Below are 23911 nucleotides of genomic sequence, written 5' to 3' on the forward strand. Positions count from 1 at the left end.
CAGACTATTCATATTCTTTTTTTCAACGAGGTGTCAAATATTTTCTGCGAAATCGCGCGCAACGATCTGGCATTTTCTCAGATTTTATTTATTTATTATTTGTTTTAGGAGGAAATTTGAATGCGTTCAGGATTTGGCTTGGTATATATTAACTAACGATATGGATCCAAGTGGACGATTCATCTGTATCAGAAAGCTCGATCTTGAATATTCGTTTACGTAAATGCACCAGGCCGTTCGTGTTGTTGGTTTTTGGACTCGTTTTTAATACTTTCGCCGTGGAATGTCGTTACCATAACTCTGGCGTCAAAAGTTCAAGGTCTGCGAAGATCCACTATAGCAGCTCGGCACCGTTCCGCTTTATGGACGATAAAATTACGAATACAGTGGCGTTTCAGCGAAGGCGACGTTATTATTGCTGGGCTTATTGCTCATTGATTTACACGAATTATTACACGGTGAACTGCGTAGCAGTTTATTTGATTCCTAAACGCGTGTAAACAATTTGATACCGACAAAAATGAAGAGATGTGCGTGGTTTATTCTTTGTAAGTCAATTGCATTAGTTCATTGGGAGTTTCATAACAAATTTCTTTACTGATAAAAAGTATCCTATTTATTTATTTATTTATTTATTTATTTATTTATTTATTTAAAGATCCTCTGTCTTACATGTAACCATCGTTTCTTTAAAATGTTATTAACTATACGTACGCATAATGGAAAATTGATTCGCAGTTAAGAACCCCAGAAATATGTTGCCATATCCACGACAATAAGTCACCCCCGAACTACCACCCTTCAATCCTCGCGACCCCCACGAAAAAGTTCAGCCTGATCAGCTCTATTATTTCCCTTTCCGCAGAGTTCCGCCCTGTCACGAGCTCCCATCAGTTTCCCCTGCAAAAAATTTCGGCTACCTTCCCCAACTCGCCCTTCTCTAAAAGAAAATCGTCTCTGTCATCAACCCGCGATATTTCTCTTACACTGTTTTCATAGCTAGACCACAAGAATACCACAAACAATTACGAATATAATTCCTGAACATTTCAAAGATTCCAAGTGAAACTAGAGTTCCAGAAACCGAGATCCTCCTTTTTGGTAGGACGTGCTATTTTATTTTGCGAGATGTTTCGCACTGTTTCGCGAGCTCCCACCAGCTTTCCACGGTGAACATATTCGACCATTTCCCTCCAGCCTTGGTCGTCCATTTGCTACCCACCCCATCCGAAAACGGAATCGTTTCACCGCGTTGTAGGAAATCCACGGCTCTAACGAAACGCTGATGCATGTTTTCAGGGGACTGGTATGGAGAAGGAGAACTCCGCATCGGGCGGAGGCGGCGGAGGTGGCGGAGGTGAAGCGGCGGCCACGGCGACCCCAGGCGCCACCTCCGCCTCCGAGAAACTCCAGGCGGACCAGGCCAATCCGTTGCTTGATCCAACTGCGCTCTTCGGTGGTAAGACAATTTTCTTCTTCTCTCCTTGAATACAATTAATAACAATCCTCGCGACACCAATCGCGAGTGATTAAAATGAATAGTTTGGGGTCAATTGATATTTATTTAACTGCATGCTCTCCTTGCTAATTATTTTATGTGAATTATACACATTACAGTATTAGCATCGAATATGACAGAATATGAACTACTCACCAGTCGCATTACATGCAAAATAATTTCGGTTCAAAGATCAAGAATTTCAAATAAGATCATCCGAGGGTGAGATAAGAATTTCAAACCATCCCGGACGAATTGGACGGGAATTGATGGAGCGTCGTTTAAATTGAACGCGAATCTTTACAGGTTTCAACGGATTAGTTCGTCGATTTGTGATTTGTTGCGTTAGGGTGTCTGATCACGGTGCAAAGCTCGCACGAAGGAAATAAGATCTGGAGAATCGAATCGTGGCGATTAATAACGCCGGTGATCGATGCACAACAGCGTCGGATATCGAGTGAGATTATCAACCATCTCTTTTGCCAGTCGCTGAGACCTCGGTTCATTAATCAAACTGTTTTCATCGACGGGAAATAGCGGATGGAACGCGTAGAAATTCCTCTTCCGCGCCCTCCGAGTGTCTGTAGCGAATAAATACGTTTCTTTGGCGCGAGATTAATCGCTGAGGCGATATGCAGGTAGAATAGTGTCCAAAGAAGAATGGTAATTATAATGGAATCTCTCGATACTTGTGACTTCTCACATATCAACGAGGATGGGCTTCTCCAAACAAGTTCACTCGTATTTTCTCTACGTCCAAACTCGAAACGCCCATGAAACTATATGACACACGACGATACAGGCTGTTCAACCTCTTGCTTCGTTTCGTAGACGCTGAGGCCTCTTCTAACGCTATTTTTTCAAAGAAACCAAACCACTAGCGCTCATATAATATACGTTTTCCTGGTGGCGGAGCTCGACGAAGAGCTCTGTTCGGCCACTTACTTTAATTAGCACTACTTACACGCTCGCAATCGAGCCCTCTAGTCGGTTAGCCTTTCTTCCAGCGATTCGAGGATCCTTCTGGCGGTTGTTCTACTCATTTCCTTCTTTTTTTTCTCCTTTCTTTTTCCATCACGTTGCTCCAGCGACGAGGGACACGGTCGCGCTCTTGCGCGCGACACTCGACATGCGCGCGGTTTCGACACTGAGGTTGAACTGTATTTCATTCGAGTATTTACTTTAAGCAATTTAATACCGGGTACAGTTTCTCGAGGACTCGGTCCCGGGTGAACGCTGATAAGCTCTATCCGTCCCGGTGCTATTAACTAATTAAAGTCAACCGGCGTTACCGCGAGACCGTCTTTACAAGAGAATCTTTCTGGAAGTATAAGCAGAGGTCTTCCAGAAATTTTTACTCGGAACGCGATGATGGCAGTTTCTTCAAACTTTGCCTAGGTATTTGTACATGTTTCGATATAATGTGTATTTTTTCCACGAAGAAATATCGATTTTTTGAAGTGGCTTCTGCAACTTTTAGATTTTGTTTACTTATATAGAATATTCTTTTTGCCCAGAAATAAAAGATCAAAGAGATTGACTTGTTGCGCCGATGTCGATTGGGATTTTTATTATTTGAACGACTGTGTTTGCTCAAGACGGAATTAATAAATTCGACTTGAGAGCCTCCTCGCGTGCCTCGTATCTTTTCGCAGTCCTGTCCACGCACTCTTTCCTTTAATTTAAAACAGACAAGATTCCTTACCGACAAGTTAATGTCTTCGCTGTTTATACTTATATAAAAGTCCAACATTTAGGCTAGATATCGTCCAAGATGTCGTACGTAGATTAGACATCACAATGATTACTTTTTGAGTAAAACTGTGCCTGGAACAATTGAATGTTTCTCTCGTTCCTAACTTTCTAGATATCATCCCCTAGATGTCATACGTAGACTAGACATCACAATGATAACTTTTAGAACAAAGCTGTGTCTCGAACAATCGAATGTTTCTCTCGCTCCTAACATCGTGCCAAAGCTAATCCAGGAAGCGTTTCGAGGACCAGAAGTCGTAGCATCACAAGCCAATTTTCAACCCCAATCGATACTCCCAATGGCATCGTCTTGCTACGCGCCTGGTAGGTCGAATCGAATCGTTGTAGCGCATCCACCGCGCCAGTCGATACGTTAATTACCGATCAGAGCGTCCCTCTTCCCTATAATCAGAATCACAGACTCGCGGTACCGTGACGTTGATCGTTTCCTTCTTGCCTTCGACTTAACTACGTATCGGGGTGGTAATATCGAAGCGTCGGCCACGACTCTTCGGTATCGTCGGGGCCAGTCTTCCAATTATGCATTCCACCGAAAAGCAGCGAGGAACTCGAAGGCGTCTATGCCAGGAGAACGCCGGCATTCAGCCGAAAGAAACGAGTGACGGTGTTCGGAGGGGGTTTTTTGCAGTCCTCTCGGTTGAACACGGTTCTCTCGGGCTGTTCCATCGCGCAGGGATAGGATTTCGTTTATTTCGTTGCCTCACCTCTGACCCCGAGGTTCCTCCTCGCGTTTTCTGGACCTCTCTCCCGGCACCCTCCACCGTCCCGCCGCGTCCTCCCTCCCCGGTTGCTCCTGTCTTTTCAAGCAAAGCCTCACCAGACCATTCTCCCCGTGTGTTCCCTTCTCTCCGTTGGTTGCTCCCGGGTTCGCATCCCGGTCCAGCTTTCTTTCTCCCTCTCCGTCGGTTAGATTCGTGGGGGCTTTGGGGACGCAAGAACGGTCCGACGGTCGGACAGACGCGACGAGCGCATCTCCGATCCCTCCTCTCTCTCAGCATCCTCTTCCACCCCCCTTCTAGGTCCTGCATCATTTTCTCTTTCCCTCGTCGGGGCTCTACGTGCCGCGATCTCTCGCGCTCTCTGCCGGTTCTGTATATTTATTGATTGCCACCTCACCTCGCCTACCATGGCCTCGGTCTGCGGCAGTTTCCCCTCCCTTCAGCAGTCCCTCGTTTCCCTCGTCCCAGGCTCGTTCTGCAGCAAGCGGCAGCATCGCGCTGCTACGAGGAGGAATCTCTCGTTCTCTGTCTTCCTCGCGCCCCACGGACCACGCGATCCGCGTACTCTGTTCGGCACCACGGGTACCTTTCCGCCTTCGCCAGAGAACCCGACTCCTCTTTTCGTTTCTCTTCCTCGTCGCTGACTAACTCCCTGTCTTTCTCGGGCTGTCCCCTTCTGTGCTCACCGGGTTCTCTACATAGTATCTTCACTCTGTCTCCCTCTCCGTTCGACCCGCTCTCCGCGCTTTTACCTCCTACGCTCGATACAAACTCGTTGGACGCGTCGGAGTTTTCGTTTGAAGCTACCCTACCCTCCCCGGGGTGCACTGCGCCCGACACCGACAGCCTCGATCCTACGCCGAGTTCCCGACTACTTTTCCTTCTGCTCGCGTCTTCCACGGGCTTCTTCTCGCGTGGTTAACGGGAAGAGACTCGGGGAAGACGGCTGAAAGGGGCATGGTGTATTATTAGTAGCCTGTTGGATACGATGAAGGATTCGTGGCGCTCAGAGGGCAACGATGGGGGTGATTTGGGAAGAAAGGGGGGAATAGGACGCTCTTCTAGGTGTCTTGTAGAGTTTACATGATGGTCCATGCTAGGGACCATGTGGAATAGTAACTTAAAAGCTTGGTACCCTTGATGGCTCCAAGATGTGGTGATATTCAGAATTGATCTTCAAGCCTTGGAAATATTAGTTACAAGAGTAGAGATCAACAGGCGGTATTATTTCAAGTTATCCATACCTCTGTCTCTCTAAGTCCTATGCACATACATCACAGTGCTCTTGTAAAGCTACTGTAAACATCTATGTCTATCGAAGAAGTTTGTTTAAATTAAATGATTGGTTTGATGTTTCAAAATGTATGTTTGTATAAAAATTGTGATGTTTACATAAATATATAGATGTATATGCTTATTCATATACATATTTGAAATGAAACATTCATTTAGTAATATTAAAACTATTAATTTAGACAAATTTCTTCAATATACAATACATAGAGGGTACAAATATTTATGGGATCGATTGTATTTTCCTCACTCTCACTGTTTCGGTGGTTACTAGTTTCTATACTAGTGTTACTTACACGTCTGAGACCTCTGTAGTACCTTCCTACCTTTTGTCAGCCAAACCACATATATATCGCCTTTATCTCTCCTATGATATACACATTACTCAGAATTTCAGATCAATTTCCCGACAGGTCCTGCTAATAACTCCATCTGCTCCAGATGCAACGTCCCACAGCTCCCTAACGAGTGGACCATCACGTCCAGGCATAGATTCAGGAATTTCCTTGATTTCCAACTTCTGAAACGACGCTCCGTCGTCGCTTTTCCGTCGAGTCGCAGCCTCGCTACGCTCGAAGCCCTCGAGAAAGGGACGAATTCTTTGCCCAGCGACGTAGAGGGGAAAAAGAAGAGTAATAAGTATTTCCCCGGCTCGTCTTGGTCTCGTTTATAACTCGACTCTGAACGTTGACCCTCCTCGAAGTCGCGCTTCTATTTCACGCGAACGACGCGTGGGACGTAGGTCTGCAGCTTTCGTTTGATGCGCGGCTCACCCTAGTTCCCTTTTCCCCCGTCAACGTCATCTGTGTCATCGTCATTACGCGCCCCCGTGACGGTGTACGCGTCTGGTCTAGGCTTCTGAGAACGTCTCTCGCAGATGAAATCCTGTTAGTCGACCGAGGCGAAAAACGAACGCCGAGAAACGCTTCTGGATCTCGCGGCTGCTGGGAAAAAGAAATATGTTCTTTTTGTGCGTCACTTTCTTTTTTTTTGCCTCCCCCTGTTCCGCGAAGCCTCTCCTCCCCCGTTTCTAATTCTACCGCACTCTGATACACCGCTTTTATCTCCATCGATCGATGCAAACTCCCCCCATCGCTGGATGCGGCCGGAGTTTTCGTTTGAGAGTGTCGACTTTCTTCTGCTGCGCGCTCTCTCCGCTTCCCCAACCGCCTGGCTGCTTGCTCGTTTCGGCCTCTTCCTCGACGACGCCCGACATCGTTAAAGAATCGCGACGCTGCGCTCGTGGAAGCTGCCGCGGATGAAACACCGACGAGCTTTAGGAATATGCCGCGTGAACCAATACGAACCACTTCGTCTCTAAGTTTCTGGATTTGATGCGGCTGTATCTTGGAATCAGACGTAATTTTGATCTCGAGCCCTTCCCACCAGGCATCAAAGGGGTTGGTTCTTCATCAAACGTATCTGATCGCGCGTTCCTCCTTTGTTGCGAGCATCAGCGTTTTACGATCGAATTCCTACGAGTTCGTAAGGGTTCCTAAGATTCCATTCCGCGACGACGTAACGTCGAAACTGGCTGGCTGGAAGCGTGGGCGCGAACGTACGCGTAAACTTAAGTACACAGAATCAAACGTGACATTTGGCTAGCTGCGCGCCTAAGGACAAGCTCATGCGAAGTCACGTACACGATCGTTCGAGCAACGGAAAGCACACGTGCTCGCATGCGGATCGCCTCCCACGCGTGGTCGTCATTTTCGCGGGTGTAAATGCTCGCTTCGTTCGTCTCTCTTCCATTCCATTTTACATTCGTCGGACTTTTCCATTTTCCAGCGTTTTCCTGTTTTCCCAGTTTGCGATTACTTATTTCTTTTCGGTAAAAAAGCATTCCAATCTAGGCATTGCAGCTTTTCATTTATTAACGGACGCTTGGAGCCAGTAGAATTAATAATTTGCGTAGCAGAGTCGCTGGACTAACCCAACTGGAGGATTTTTTTATAATCTTTTCAGGAAAGGGAAAATTATTTAGAATTATTCAGTTGTCCAAATATACTTTATAACGAACTAACTGTTTATCTTTTATTCTTTCTTTAAAATTTTGCTTATCTTTGGTTCGATAGCTCTCTACAGGTCCAGTACCACCTTCAATTATAAGAAGGTAAAGAAAATCTACATAGTAGAGGAATAATTAGTTAAAAACAGAAGGATATAGATAAAAAGCATTACATTCGAATGAAATATTTTTCAACTCTTCATCTACCTGCGAGGTTTCATTAAAATCGGCGCGTCCCTCTTGTTAGCTTCTTCTCTCGCTGTTTCTCGATCCCTCCATCTCGCACCCGTTTCCCCTCTCCTCGCCCTCGTCCTTTTTCCCCACCTGTATCCTTCATGGTACCTCTATCCCTCCTCCGTTCGCCGTTTCAGGCGCACACAACGTGTGTAGGTTGATAAATGCGCTCGGCGTGCCTCGAATTCGATATAGAGAGGAGAACTGGTCGAAGATGCTCGATAAGAAAAGACACTTGGTACAATAATAAAGGAGGGAGCTGCGGGGCGGCTAGGAACGGTCTCCCGCGTACGTGCGTCGACGAACCCGATCGATCCCCGACGCTGGTAAAAAAATATCAATCGAATATCCCCGGATGTCCCTCGCAGCAGTGGCTGGGCCCTTTTAAACATTAAACCATTGAATTATGTAGCGCGGGCGTTCCCAGGGGGGATGTTTCTTTTGGGGGTTGGATTACGTACGCAAGAACCACGCGTTCCATTTCGGGCCGAGGGTGCACTTGCGAAGGAATCGATTTTGGAGTCGAGGACCAGAAGGTTTTTTGAAGATCACTTCAAGAAATAAGACTTTTTGCTAGTTGCTAAGCTTGTGTATTTCGTATTCAAAGGTGGTAGATTTAAGCTGTATATTCATATTTGTAACGTGATATAATGGTAGTGCATTCTTGTAACATTATTACTTGAAGTTAATTAGGAGATATAGAAGCTATCTATTCTGTATTTACATTATTTTTTACTGAAAGAGTAGGATCGTGCTAGAATAGCATCGCATTGCCATGGATATAAGCAGTCCATGGTCTCTTCGAGACCGCCTGTTCCATGGAAGTTATGGGACCTCCGCCTCTCTCTACGGTTTTTCGATTCCCTTGCCCGAGGACACGAGGCTCCACTGGCTGGTTTCCTTAAGAAGCCTGCTCGCTGCGAAACGAGACGAGTTGCGAAACGCGACGTGAATCATGCCAATGGCGGCCGCGTCGTCGAGATTTCGGGGATTAAATCGGTTTCACGATATCAGGGCGATGGTTTTTATTTAATTTGACAGTCGGTGACTCAGTGGCTGGTGCAGCTGTCACGATTGCGCGATTGGAGGTGTCGATAGGAGGGTTTCCTAGGAAAACGAGGCCGAAAGTGCAAGCATCGAGACTCGTGAAATTGTCGAGGTATCGGTTACGTTCTCAAGAGTTCAACAAAATACTTTTCATCGCCTGGTTTAAAATTGAATTCGAATGAAAACAGGAATCACGATTTGATTACTGAAATATGGCACAGAAATAGAGAATAGTATAAATTGGATTGCTATTTTTACAAATCGAAAAATTGTTCGTTTCCAATTCGAAATATTTTATCCAAGCACGAATTTCGGCCATCTTCGTTCATGAGGTCGATCGTCCGATCCATCGGCGCATTATTCGCTCGCTCTCGCGTGTCAATTATTAGCACGCATCCGTCAGGCATCGCGGGGTATTATGTTTACACAAACGATTCCCATTACCGGCGTTAAACATAATTTACAAGTCTCTCTCGGCTCGAGCAGGAACGGTACGAGTCCGCAATTACCGCGATCGGCCCTTTAGTACTTCGTCAGAGGCTTATCCTATATTTATAACGAACTTAGCCGACGTCTTGGCTCGATTATGTTTAAAGAACGGGTCTCGGTCGTCCGTGGCGTGACTTCGTTAACGAGAAATTAATTAGCACGAAGCCGTGCCCAGGGTTGAGACACCGATCCCTGAACAGTCGCTCGACTATCGATATTCGGTCGTCCTTACGAGTCGACGCTGACACGGTATCATTAGTAGCCAAGAAAAAGGCCTCCGAGACGCACTTGGTAAATTTACATTATTTTTTTCTTTAAATATTAGAGTTCAAAATTTGATGGGATTACTTCCCCTCTGTTCACTCTCCACAATCATTAAATACGTTTTAAAATGGAACACTCCCACCAATTAACACATTCTTGACCGACAATTTTACACAGAAGCTACTTCATGTCACTGGCTATTATTTCGCAATTGAATGTGAAATTAAAACAATCTAAATTAACTCCAATAAACTTTATTTAAAGTTTACCAACATAATGAATTGAAATGAAAGAACATATTTTATATCGCCCTGAGATCGATAAATTGAAATAGATAATGCAAACACGTGTTTACTCATGACCAGTCAACAACGTGTTAAAGAATACTAAGAGTTAGAGAAAAATCGCAGATTTTAAATTCAACGTTAACAAATTACAATTAAATAAGCCTGGAGAGCCAAGTGGAAAATCCGGATGACGATGGCGCATCTTGTAACCGGGGAGGAAGTTTCGTCTTGGAGTACGAAGGACTGTGTCTCGCTGTAGCGACGGGAAAAAAATTCTAGAGTGGTTAGGCGAGTGCGCTGTTGGCCAGGGCATGTCTCTGTCTTCCTCGCGCTCGTTTCATCGTCGCGTAAACGAAATTAAAGCGATTTGGAGGCGAGCCAGCCATCGCGGCGACGACGGTCGCGCGCGCCACCCCTCTCTGCGTTCCGATCCCCTCGATCGATCCTCTCTTCCTCGAGGGACAGGATACACACGTACCCGCGGACCGAGCCTGGATCGCGATTGGACGGTTATAAGCGGAAACGGCGACGTTAAGGTGTAAAACCGGTGGGGATGTCGTCGATATATTGGATATCCGCGTCTTTCGCTGGCCTTTCTCCTGCAACGATTAATCCCACGTGCATACGTTCCCACCTGTACGGTGTCGAGTTATTTGTCCTTACGTATGTATTTTAATGACGAAGAAGAACGAGGTTCTATTATTTTCTTTGCGCCATTTTTCCGTAAATTTAATGAATTTATCTTATAATAGGTTGTATAATATTTTCGAGCAGCAAAATGAAGCATATAATGGAGCTCAAAGCGCAACTACACCGTGTGAGTGCATCGTTGCACTTGTGGAAAAAAACGAGGTCGTAAAAAGTGGGACACAGTTACTCCATTCAATTTTCCCCTTATCACCAACCTACATACAGGGTGCACTGAGGTTCTCGTGATAAGGTCTACCCTCCCATCAATTAGAATTCCTTAATCGTAACACATTTTCTTCCTTCTTCGAGCCTACCTCTACAAAAATTAGTCTTTTAAAACGATGTAAAAATAGAACGATATATATTGCTTTCCTGCCGAGTCGTTCCTGGTGCAAAGGAAACGTGTTTTAAGCACCGCAGTTCCGTCGATGGAGCGGAACGTGACGCGAGACGTTCATCGCGAGAGCCTCGGCGATCACGCGAGTTTTATTCGTATCTCGATGGCAGCGTTAAATCTCTCGGATCTTTCATTCCGTCGTCTTTCCGGGCTGTAAGATTCGCGTCGTTCCGTGCCGCGCCGATGGTCCGGGCTATTTTCTTCTCGGCACGTTCCTCTCGTCGAGACTGCGCCGAGGAAGAAGAAAAAAAAACCGAAAGAAAATAAAGGATTCCACGCCGTATATTCTGCGCCCCTAAAATAGCAGCGCGAAGTTACGTTACCCTGTTCCGCAATAGTCTCTCCCGTCTCGACAAAATCCCTGATCGTAAACGACGAAATTCCAGGGAACGTTCGAGAGGACACGCTTTGCCTGCGATCGTCTTGCACGAATGAACTGGAAGAGGCAGCACGAATCCCGCGAGATAGAAAATCAGGTTTCGAGATTCCTCGATTCAGCTTCCGATGATCGCTCGAGGATTATTTCAGCGTTTCGTTTCAACGCTTTGATAGCTGAAAATGGAATAATTTAAATCGGATGCGATTGGAAGTGGGGAGCGATCGAAGAACGTAATTCGAGGGTTCCTGTAGGGGTTGGGGGAGACCTTTTTGGATTCGTTTTTCCGTCGGATGTCCTCGTCTCCTGAGCTTTTACATGCTTCAGTTTTGACTAGACTCTGACTCTTCCATTTAATAGTCCTCCAGACCGTCAGCATAGCTACAATTTCGAATAAGAAGGATTACCGTAATTTTCTAATTTCTCGTTTGATTTGTATGAAGCAGTCTCCGAGAACGGGCTCTATATTAGGCGAACGTTGAGTCAGGTAGACGGTCTACCGTTACAGTTTTATCGCTGAGCGATTTTTAACCGTCATCGCTCAGAGTGCCAATTAAAATGCAGTTTCGCGGCGTTTAGGTCCACGGTTCCACGTCGATTAGGAGAGGAGACGTCTTCCGATTTACATTTGTAAGCGTGCGCAAACGAGATGGAAATCAAAATGCTCGAGTGTAATCGGATTCCAGCGGGTTTGTGCAATTTCATCGATTAGATTATGTAGTCGCTGGGTAATTCATCGCGGATACCGTCTATTATTCGCCCCGTTCCAGTGGTCTATACTCTGTCGGTGGTTTCTGTGATGTTAACCGAGTGCTCCCATTCGCGAGTAGTTTAAAACGTTCGCAAAGGAGAAATCACTGTCAATTCTCCAGGGCCAGATATGAATCTACAGGCAGATTTAGGATACGGAGCTTCGTTAACGATTACAAATGAATTCTCTGCTCGCATAAGGGTCAATTACGGTCAGGCACAAAGTTCCTCGAGTGCCTTTGGTCTTACAGCTTCAGTTTTTTCAAATTCTTCTTCTGCTGTTAGCTTTCTACGTGTCTATTGGTCCAAGAAATAGGAAACCTAATGAAAAGTTGGTTAGATCTTTTCTTATTTCAACTTCAATACTAACATCAGCATTTTCTAATCCTGACCTTGGGTTAGATCACTTTTTAATTCGATTAGACACTATTAAAACATGATGTCTTAATTTAAACTTGAGCTAGTGACTCGACATGGCAATGTCAATGTTTCCCCTCGGAAAACAGAGAAATGTACCAGCTTTTCCACGGGAAAAAGGCTTTGGAGGTGTCCATTTGTGCTTTTAGCTCACCATTCGATTCGCAGAGTGGTCCAAACGGTAACAAACAATCTCGGCGTTAAAAACTGGCTAACTGCAGAGGTTCGCCGATTTCGGTCACGGCAACCGAAAGCAGGAGCCATTCGTAATTCCCAGGCCTCTTTCCATCGCGTTCCCATCATCCCCGTGGCACGGCTATATACGATTCTCTCCCTCTCGGAGCCCCCTGGCCTAGCTCCAGCCCCCACTGGCCAGAGCGGCGATCGATTTAATAACACGGCCATTTTCCCGGCTCACGGACCGAACACATTCCCTGAACCGCTGCCGTAACGCTCCTCCATCTACGATCTATTCTCCTAGCTTGTTTAAGCTACCCTTACCGCCGGTTGATTTCGAGCACAGGCGTTGAGATTTGTTGTTCGCTGCGCGCCATCATGGCACGAGGCCCTTAGCCTACATCGCGAGTCTCTGCGATCATCTACAAATTCTTCTAGCATTTAACATATCAATCGCTACGTCGTCCACGTACGGATGACAGTGCTTTTCACTGAAGCACGAACAAAAATAATTCTGAAAGTTGAGCAACACGTGAAATTAAATGAAATTCATGAATTTTGATGAAGTTGCGAAAATAAATACCACGATATATGTTTGATTATGTGGTCTCCAATACTCTAAATAATATTCAATCCTAGTAGAAATGTTCAAGAATATTCATCTGGAAGTCAATGTGTGAATCGATAAAATTGATTTTTTAAGTTGTTAACTTGATTCTTTTTTGAGGAAATGCCGTAGCTTGGTTTGAAGATTATATCTTCTTTATTTATAATGTTATGCGATGAAGAGGAGGAAAGGTGAATAGAGCTCAAACCAAGGTTGAGCACCCCGTCATCGAGCCACTCACTCGTTGTTTTAGAATAATTCAGACGCGTCCAGCACACGTCTTCGGTTAAAGACGAACGAATCAACAGATTATCGGTTAGGGAAGTTATATTGGCCTCAAATTTCTCATGCATACGTCGCTGCGCCAGTTAGAATTTCTGCGCTGCGGTAACCGAGACGGAGTTGGGAAATCGATTTGGCTGTTACAGACGATTCCGAGGGAGGCCTAGCGCACAAGCGTGCCCGTTAAGTGAATATTTTAGGAGGCATTTCATATTTTATTCGCGAGTTACTCGCCTCCACTCGTTTCCGCGGAAGACTCAGGAGAACTAAGTGGAGCATATTGTACGAACGTAAATAGGAACTTCTCAGTGTTATGAGAATCGTGGGGTGGGAGATAATGTTAGAATGTAACCGAGTATTTGAACAATTGAAACTGTATCATCCGGTAGAATATGGAATATTTCATGTAGCGTGGATATATGTTAACCCTTTTCACCAAGGTCAGCTAATCAGCCTAGATACTTAGTGGCCATATTAATTTACATATAGTCACTTTATTATTCGGACACTATAGTTCTCCAGGATTTGTTTGTTTATATCTTCGTAAATTATCAAAATATTCATTCGGTTGCTTTTCATTACGGTAAATTATATATTATATATGATAAAGATATACGCAATTACCTTGTGGTTAGTCTACATTATTGTATAATAAATTTTAAACGAAAGAATCTCTAGTTTTCATGTTACAATAATATTCGGACGTTACTTATATTATTTAGCTCAGCAGCTCTAGGAATATATAGAGTGCTTACATTTTTTTGTAAACACGTACCTGTGTATACTAATCATCTTTTCTGCTATTTGCTATCAATTTCTGCGAGTCTGCGCTGTTGTACTGCTTCTGAATATTTAATTTATACAATAAGCAAACTCAGTATTCAATTTTAATATTTCTAACCCGGGAGACTCGTCTTGCTTTATTTCTTCAGTGCTCCAGACCAAAATTTTTTAATTAATTCGTTCAAAAATGATCCGTCCCCTACTAACCCTTGTTAATCAGAGTCGAAAAGGTTCGTAAAAGCGCGAGAGCAAATCACAGGGTAAATCTGTACGCGTATACACGCGCAATTCGCTGTTCGCAATAGCTGAGCTCTCTCCGCGGTAGTCATTCGTTTCGCGATTTTAACGATTTTAACGGCGCGGGGCTTTCGGCGTGGGCATCGATTTGGGGAAAAACAATGCATCCCCACCCCCAGGGGCGGGCCCTTTATTAACGCGCTGGGAAAAACAGGAAATTAGCGACGCGTCGCGACTGTCGCTCCCAGTCGATGCCGCGGATGACGATGTCCTGAATGGACGGCGATGACCTCGCAACGTTCTCCGCCTCCTCCTCGAATCCTTGTCCTCTTATTTTTCTTTTGTCCCAGAAACTCGATTTTCTCGACTGCCGCGAGTTCTCGAGCAACTCCGTTGCGTTTCGAATCGCTGCGATTCGAGTAAGATAATCTTTGGGAGATTTAGTAGCTTCTGGATTCTTTTACTTGGTCCTGGAAGAAATTTACTAGGTGTAACCTGCATGAAATAAGTTTGAAGAAGTAAATTCATCATCGGTATATTTTCAGCCGAGCCTTTGATTTGAAACCAACCACTGGAAACGATGCTCTCTTATTAGGTAGACGACTAATGGCTGCGCCGATCCAGCCATTTATCGCTAGGGTAGAGAGTTAATTAACCCCTGGACTTATAAATAAGCAACAATAATTTCTGAAATAATATCAAACGATAAGATGAAATTCATACCAGCGGAGGGGTTAGGGGTTTCGCTCCCCATTTCACTTCATCGTGTACATCGTTGAGGAAAACAACTTTAAGCAAGAGGATAACCATGTTTGTTGGCGGTTCGATCGTTATCCGATCTCTGTTCGGTTTTATTAATTCGATTCGCGCTCGAAACGAGGTGCTCGCTGTTCCTACGATACCTGGAACGAAGAACTTCTCGATAAAATTAGCTCGTGCAAACGGGATTACTAGGCGTTTAATTCCTCTTCGTTACGCGAATCCGCGCACTCGCTATCGATTCGCTGCGCCCTAACGTCGTTGAAATCTCGACGACTCGAATGCTTGCTACTATTTTCTGTGGTTTCTTTTATGCATCCTCTGCTGTGCCTGGCGATCAATTTTCTTGTAACCTGTTTATCAATGTGACAGAAGAAGAGCACAGATTTGTAACCTTCCTTTAAAATGTATTATATCACACTATTTCCTGACAATACCAATGAGTTTCAAAGTAATTCACACATGGTCCCCAATAAGCGTGGATCATCCATCCAAAAAATAGAACAACCCATCCACTGTTCTATCCAATAAAGAATCCACTTCTATTTTTCCATCTTGAATACCACGCACCCCTCAGTTGATGAAAATCGGTTAGCGTCACTTCAAGCACCAGGGTGCTCAACTCTGCGACTCCATTTTGTCCTCTGGCAATTTTAATCGTCGAAGGATTCGTGTTTTTCTTCCCCACCGAAGAAGATGGCAAACGGCGGAACATTTCCCCGTGTTTTCTTTTATCGGGAATCGTTACCAGGCGCGTGCAACGTTGGCAAGTCGAGCGGTATCTCCGAAAATGGCGGACTGGCTTAACTCTCCCGCTGGTCGGTCGGTTACTCGAATAATGGATCGCCATTAAAGCTCCCCGGATTAAAGAGGAAAGCACGAGATGGAATCGACGCGGACCGGAGCTCATTAAGAGAAGAAATTTGCGCTGGCATTAAAAGTCAATCGGGAAACTAGCATATTTTATACGAAAGAACGGTGGCCAGCTTGGAAATAAATGGTCCGACATGAGCGTCGGCGCCATACCGGCGTGTAATTTTCAAAATTATTTATCTGCTCCCCTTTGGCCTATCGTCATTAATTTTATCCCGTTGAATCAAGTCCAGGGGCTCGAACCGTAATTAAACGCGAACATTTTTCGCTCCTCCGAAGGATTCTGGTGTGTATGATATCGTTCTAGAAATCGCGTTTAAAGCGCGCTTAAAGTATACTTGGGTGGCAAAGTATGAAAAAGAGCGGAGAAAGGTAGCGAGGAGGCCAAGGACGCGAGGTTCAAAATGTGGTTCGGCAAAATTTCAGCCTCGTAATGCCTCGTGTCGCGGCTCGTAACACACTTGCACATGGACGCGTGCGTGCGTGTACGTATATGTACGTATGCACCTAGAGCTGCATTATGCAGCTGCTCAGCCGGTGAAGTAGTCGTATAAGCCAGCGAGGGGTTCAACGACCGGTATAAATTAAAGCGGCGCTTGGATTTCAATGCCACGGCCTTGCTCAAGGCCACGGTACTCGTAGAAAATCAACATTACATTCGCGATCGCGTTTGTAACAATAAATTGTACAGACGCACACTCGCGCCGGGGAATTGCGTTTCAGACACGAAATACTCGATTCAGGGACACGGCGAATTTTTGTTTAGGTGATTTTTCGTTTAGGCGATTTTTCGTTTATTCGTTCGGGTTGACTTGAAAAGAAATGATATGTAATAACGAAACGTGCTTTACTTCAGGCGGGTTAAAGGGGGTATAATCGATTTGGGAACAATTTATTTTGCGCTTTTTTTGTAATGATAGAAATTTCTTTAGCTAAAGAGATGTTTATCAATGACATCGCAAAGTTTGGAGTCAATGTGTCGATTGGTTATCGATTTATGAAATTTCAAAAGTGGTCTAGTTCCTGCATAGCCAAGCTACAATAGGATACCTCTTAAAGCGGATACGCGATTGAGTCGAGTTCCTCTCTTGAAAATTCTGTTATCTTTGCCTACCGTGTCGATTGTTTTGAGTGGAAAGTTTGTTTTATTAATCGAACCTGGATTGAAGTTCAATAGATGACGAAGTGGAAGGAATACATCGTTTTTGTAAAAGATAATCGGATATCTCTCTTTTCTTGAAAATGAATCAACAGAATTCCCAAATAGTATTTACTTTCACTATCCGGAATGCATGATATAATAATGCAGATTAAAACATTTTTATTCGTTTAACCTTTCGAAGTAGAAATGATTCTAATTGTATGCAACATGAAAATGAAAAGTTATAGATGTATGTATAATGCATTTTTTTTCAAGGTATCCTTTCTGGGTCGATTATGATCGATTTCACTGTTTATCGACTAGTGTATACACTGATTTCGCAGTTTATCGCGGTATAATGAGTTGTAGCATTAACGCAAATGTAGTTAACTTGCATCGGATTCCAATGTCTATTGCGATTACGGGCAGTGCGGAGTTCATGGAGTGCTCTGTTATTGAATAGCTATCAATTATGATGAATCATGGGAAGCGGAAGGAGGTCTGATACCTATAACGTGGCCAATTCAGTGACTGTGCATTTTGAAGGAACCTCTGTGTGGTTATCAAAATAAGTAGAACGCTCCATTTAAGCAACGACAGCGACCTTGACACATCCACCTAGTAACATATTCCTATGCTCCATATTCTAGTAATCCTCTCAGCCTTCTTTGGGCATGACATATTCACTCCTTCCAATTCAAAGCGCCTTTCAAAATGCTTAAATTAAAATGGGAATAATTTGGCTATAATTCAATATTTTTTCGGCAAAATAAATTTCCATTGAATTTACACTAAATAAATTCCTACATAAAATTTACCTTAAATAAATTCGTACAAAATTGACGATCGATGAAACTCCTCATATTCTCATTCAATCAACTTGTTCGAAAGCATTCCACTTCGAAACGTTTTCAAACATCGTGCGAAGACTGGGTTACTGACCATACCTTTCGAAGCACATTCGTGCCAAGTCAGAGTATTACCATGCCTATTATTTCAAGCGAGAACGCGTAATGGATGACGTTTAGCGTAATCAGCGATAAGACGATCGAGTATGAATTACGCAATGCGGTTGCAGTACGTAACAAGCACGTACGGTGATTGTTTAATCGCGCCGTCGTTGACTGGGGGAGGTTAATGAAAATCGTCGGTGGTTTATGAAAATTAGAAAGCATCGACTTCGAGTCGCCATTTTTGCTCGTTCGCTCGCGCTAACGCCCGCGACAGCGACATTACCATAACGAGTTCCTAGCTTCTACAATTTACCACGCTTCCTGTTCGACAACGCCGGCGTGCACGTATACAGCGCTTAATTATTATTATTATTATTATTGTCGATATGTCTTAATAGTTTAATTATTGCTTGGCCAATAGGCTAACACGCGATTTCGATAATCATAATTAGCGAAGGCGATTTCGTTGCTGAGACTCGAGTCATCTCAACTGAGTCTGCATCGTTTGGTTTCTTAAAAATTACATTATTTTGTATAAACTCTTTTTGTATAAAAAATTCATTTCAGAGTCCTGCAGCCTTGTCAGTTGTTCACCACGATATTTAAGGCTAGGATCATCGAGAAAGCTTTATAAAAGAAGTTAACTCTATCTTGCCTCCACTCCTTAAAGACAAGCGTCATCCTCGTCGTGCGAGGATCGTACAGTCGCGAGATCATCTCTAAATATTATTTTGACGACACGGCCTCTCCTTTCGCTATGGGATGCGAAAGAATATTCACTTTCAAATAAGACAACATGCTAACTAAAACACGTCTTAAAGTTTAAGGTGTAATAACAATTATCTCAGACGTCGAACTACAATTTTAAGTAGCACAATTTCGGCACCTCTACTCCGAATATCCAAATACATATGTAACGAATATTCGAATAACCGGATACACAATCATTCTAATAACACGCCGAACATCCAAAAACAAAAGTACTCGATTACCCGTGGATTCGATTTGTATTTTATGAATATTCAGATGCGGAGGCGTGCATCAAGCCCAGCTCCAGTTTCGATAATGGAAGTTTCGGCGTAATGGCGACGCGATGATTTACTTTCGGCTCACGAGTTCTATTATTTAAACGCGTTTTCGCGTAGCGAATTCATTGGTTCTTGTCGTTGCATTTGCATGTATTGTCGAGGGCCACGACTCGGTTTTTCTACCGCGGGCAACTTCTCCATTCGGTTTTGCGCTCGTTAACACGGTTACGTAACAAAGTCCGAAATATTTCGCCATTACGGATAATAGTGGCCTGGCTCGTTCCCTGTTAATTACGTTTCCCGAATTTACAAATATTTTTCGATGAGTTTGCGTCCTTTGTTACCGAGGGGCGAACGAATTATCGTTATTGGACACCATACGTGTATTCGGCATCTCAAATAATCGAAAAAGGTGACGTGTCTTCAAGTTATGTAGTCTTGAAGGGTGAGTGACGGTGTAAGAAGGGTTGTTTAGGTCACCTTCATTGTGTTTTAGTGCACTGACCAGTTTTTTGTGCTGAATTTAATAAAGTAATAAATTCTGAGAAGCTAGCTATGTTAAAACAAATACTTTCAAAGATATTGAGCTGCTAAGATATTTGACCTTGAATGACCTTCAAGCAAAGGTTGTTGAACTTTTCTTACCTGTTGTACCTCGCAGTCGCAGTCGAGAACCGAGAACCTACTTGAATGGAACTTGCGTCATATTCGATACTTAGCATTGAATAAATGAGGTATCGTTATTATTGAAATTTTATGATAAATTACTATTACACAGTTCGAGTTAAAGAAACGTTTACTGTCACTCAATGAAACTGCTACCAGTACATTATATACCCGTCAGAGGTACATGATTTTTTATACCAACGCCCTGTCATTTCAAATGGCGATGACATTAAGGTGTCCAGTTTCTAGCGGAGCAGCCTGTATTTAACTGTACAGAGTAAATCAATTGCGTATGACGCTCGCGGATAATTGGTTAATTAACTCGAATCGCTGACGGGAGTTCGCGTAACACTAAACCGAGACGAATCAACATGCTTGACAATGTTGGCGGAAACGCGCTGGTAACGAGAGGATTCGAACAGAGGAAAGTTGATCCGCGATTCTATGGAAAAAATATGCAACAATGCCGCTTTATCGTCCCATTCCCCATCGAACTCGCAGGTGCAATTAAATTATTGATTATTTCGATAACGAGGACTGCAGCAAATGAAAGGAGAAACATTTTTCCATCGCTAGTTGAACGGCAAACAGAGGGGATTTTGCTGTTTGAGTTTGATTGATGAACTATGCTCGTAGGGCAAGTAATTCTTTTTGAAATGAATGATTTTATAACCGACATTATGTAGGAGTCTAAACGAAAAATAAGGCACGGAGATTCGAACCCACGATCCTCGGATCCACAGTCGACGTTTCATGTTGTTGTTTGACTCCTTATTCTTGGAAATGGGAGATAGAATAGAATTAGAATAATACAGAAGAAGACTAATCGATCTTCCACAGTCGACCCATAGAGCAGTTCACCAGTACCTTCTCAAGTTCAAACAACTAACGAGCTACTCTGTAATCGATAAGTGTAGAGAACTGATCAATGGCTAGCTTATTAAACTAGTATGAATGTGAATTAGATGCCTCGTTGATATAAACGCAGGTACAACCTGTGGTCAAAGTGCAGCTTTCAACAACAATTGAACCTGGTCGTTTTGATTCTGATTACAGCGTATTGGCCTCGAGGCGACAGTGCAGCTTCGTCGCTTTTCGGTGGAATGCCCGGTGGATATGGGTTGGGGGCCCATCATTTGCCATCGGCTTACGCCATGCTGGGCAGAGGTGGCTCTGCTCCGGGCTTTGGGGGCCACACGCCGGCCTCTGCACCACCACCACCCCCATACTCTCACAGCAGTCTTGGTACCCTGAGCGTGGCTGCCAGTCAAGCTGCGAGTTTAGGTAAAATATTTTTATACACTTTTATTCGACTCTTTCATTGCACAAATCGATTAGCTCCATAAAACAAAAAGTTGAGAAATGAGATGACATTATGTACATTGTTTGTTAAAAAACCCTTTACAATATAAATTCAAATAAATATCGAAGAATGTATAAATACAGATGTAGCTTTCATCTAACGGTATGTAAAATTAATAAGAAAGAATAGCCAAAAAATAATCGTCAGTAATGTTACAATTTTTATGTGACTGGTAGAGTTAATCGATTTGTGCAGTGAACGACTCATTTATTAGTCAAAGGCGACGAGCAAACTTCTTAAGTCGATATCCTTACAAATTTTAAATGTAACTACGATATAGTGTAATTAAAATACTTTATCGCGTTGTGTTAGCAATGTTATTATGCGTATAAGGGATCGTGGAATAACGAAATGTCGACGAATTGCTTCAGGTATCAATCCTGCGAGCGCAGCATGGTGGACGGTGGCCTCGCACCTGGCGGCACAGGACTACCTGGCGAGGTTACAAGGGGCGGCGGGACTCCCCGGATTTCCGCCTGGTGCTGAGAGTCTTCTGCCACCCTATCCGGCCTCTCTACTTAATCCCCCGTCCCTTTCGTCACACAAGTCCAGTAAGTGTAAGTATCCGCAAAATTCATTTCATCTTCCTCCTTCACGCGGGCTCGAACGAGCGCGTCTCGGGTCAGAGAGTCGTCCGAAACATACAAGTAGAAAAAATGATCGTCCCTGGTAGTTCCAGCTTCGTGGAATCACGCCATATACTCACGTCAAAGAAACAAATTCAAAGTGTCGATGACTGAGTCGAAGTTAGAGTGTATCTGTCTTACACTACCTGTTTGGACGATTCTCTCAGTCGATCGCGCACGTACAACAGCTCGTTATTCGTTCTCGACTTAAAAATCGCTGAAGTTCCCTGTCGCAAAACCACAGCTAAGTCAAGCAAGAGTCACAAGACGCCGGCGAACAGCAGCAGCTCGACGACGCCGAGCATGACGAGCAGCAGTTTGCCAGTGTCGACGCAAGCACCGATCACGTCCTCCCATCACAATACCTCGGCCAGCAGCACGCCAAATTCCCAAACGAACGTCGTCAGGTACGAGTGCGCGCTCGTTAAATCGATTTTGTATTTTCTCGTCTCCATTATTTTTAACTGACGCCGCGTCCACGGCACACTTACCGTACCCATTAATTATTTTTCCACGCTTGCCGATACGTCCACAGTTCAGCGAAGGAGGGCAGGTGAGAGACCATTAAGAACCCCGGGGAAATAATACATGTAAAATAAAACGAAAGAGGTCCGGTGTTCTCGATTTTTATTTCGCATTCGACAATTTCTCACGGTAAATTCTGTGTTACAGTTCCCTCTCTCTCCCTCGCTACCGCGTGTGTCGGTCAATTTAACTTTTATGCGGTGCTCGTAACCGCGTAATTTCGTTGTTATGATTGTTTGGTGGTGCTTAACGTTGCACGCTGCTTTCGACGATTTGTCTTTTAACTGGTTGCTCGTTCCGTGGAATTTAATATATCGCGGCGGGGAGAGATTGAAAAAGTGGCGTCACGCGAGTGAACGACATCTAAATACTTCTGATGGTCAACAATTTCGGGGCACGGATCGAGTGAATTGTCCTGCATTTTATTTTACGTGCAGTATTCGTAAGAATCAATGAAACGTGACATCTTTTAAAACCTTTATTTTTTAAACAATTGCAATAGCATCAAAGCGACGACTTCAAATCCTCCTACTTTCATATGGACTGTAACACATTCGGATCTGAACAAAATTGATCGGTTTGGCGCTGAGTTATCCAAGTGTCTCATCTTGCAACAACTTAGAAGATATAATTCCAAGTAGAATAAAATAGTTAAGTAATCTGTGCTTCATTTTACGCAGCGATCCTAGCAGTATATTGGGAGGTGTGCGGCTACCTCCTGACACAGAGATCATCAAGTACACGTCGAGCATAGTCGGTCCAAAGGTGCCTGGCACGACGAACCGCGGCAGGAAGAAGACCATATCCTTGGACACACCGAGCGTAAGCGTTCATCCGCCGCCGGTGCCTGCTCTCAGCGCTCATCAAACAAACACGACAACGACGTCATTGATGATGGAACCGAGAAAGTACAACCGTACAGGGGTAATTGCATTTACCACGCAGTACAGTCAGAAGAAGTATCGAACTCGTTAAAATAGAGAAAAAGATTTACTCCAATAGATGGAGTAGTTCATCACACAACAAAACTTTGCAAATAGCAACCTCTATGGGCGATTCTTTTCCTCTTTATCTTAAAGTACTGATATTAAACTCTCGAAAATTAGTATTAGACGTCCATATCACTTCTAAAGCTCGTATTCGATTAAAACAAAGTTCCTAGTAGCGATTACAACCACGGAATATCGGCTAGTCGTCGCTGACTGGTCGTCAGAGTAACGTCGCCGTTCGACTATTTTCCAGACCGAGTCGAACGACTACAGAGAGCCGGTAGATCGTGTGGAAGTGATCAAATTGCCGGCACATTCGACCAACGGTTCCGTTCTGTCAGCACCCACGTCGTACACGACCACCAATGCGAACAGTTCGAACGATTCGGACGCGCCGCTGAACCTCTCCCTGAAACCTGCGACGACTAGCAGTAGCTCGCCGATTTCTGGTAGTCAGCCGCTTAGCCAGCTCAGTAATTTAAGCCAGTCGTTGCTCGCCTCCGATCGAACATGTAAGTCCATCCAGTGATCAACCTTCGATTCCACCATGAGACTGAACTCCAAGCTTGCAATAATCAGTCTATTATGATGTAAAAGATGTAGGTTCACAGTGGGAGAAGCTTCGATATTTTTTAAATATTTTTTCTGACTAGAATC

At 44.0% G+C, this 23911-nt stretch overlaps 1 protein-coding gene across 4 annotated transcripts in view; it reads left to right on the forward strand.

Moving 5' to 3' along the window:
• The window catches only part of LOC128878529 (bromodomain adjacent to zinc finger domain protein 2B), a 168374-nt gene that overhangs the window by 118329 nt on the left and 26134 nt on the right, over positions 1 to 23911 (forward strand). For 3 of the 4 annotated variants that reach the window (XM_054126817.1, XM_054126831.1, XM_054126837.1), the window contains exons 5-11: positions 1300 to 1459; positions 20808 to 21035; positions 21486 to 21671; positions 21985 to 22147; positions 22276 to 22293; positions 22946 to 23189; positions 23508 to 23766. In XM_054126817.1, the coding sequence (XP_053982792.1) occupies positions 1309 to 1459; positions 20808 to 21035; positions 21486 to 21671; positions 21985 to 22147; positions 22276 to 22293; positions 22946 to 23189; positions 23508 to 23766 (1249 nt within the window). In that variant the 5' untranslated portion in view covers positions 1300 to 1308. Of the gene's footprint in view, positions 1 to 1299; positions 1460 to 20807; positions 21036 to 21485; positions 21672 to 21963; positions 22148 to 22275; positions 22294 to 22945; positions 23190 to 23507; positions 23767 to 23911 lie in introns of all 4 variants that reach the window. The other variant, XM_054126823.1, reaches the window with a different exon arrangement.

The sequence above is a fragment of the Hylaeus volcanicus genome, chromosome 1 (genome assembly GCF_026283585.1).
Source record: "Hylaeus volcanicus isolate JK05 chromosome 1, UHH_iyHylVolc1.0_haploid, whole genome shotgun sequence".
Classification (NCBI taxonomy): domain Eukaryota; kingdom Metazoa; phylum Arthropoda; class Insecta; order Hymenoptera; family Colletidae; genus Hylaeus; species Hylaeus volcanicus.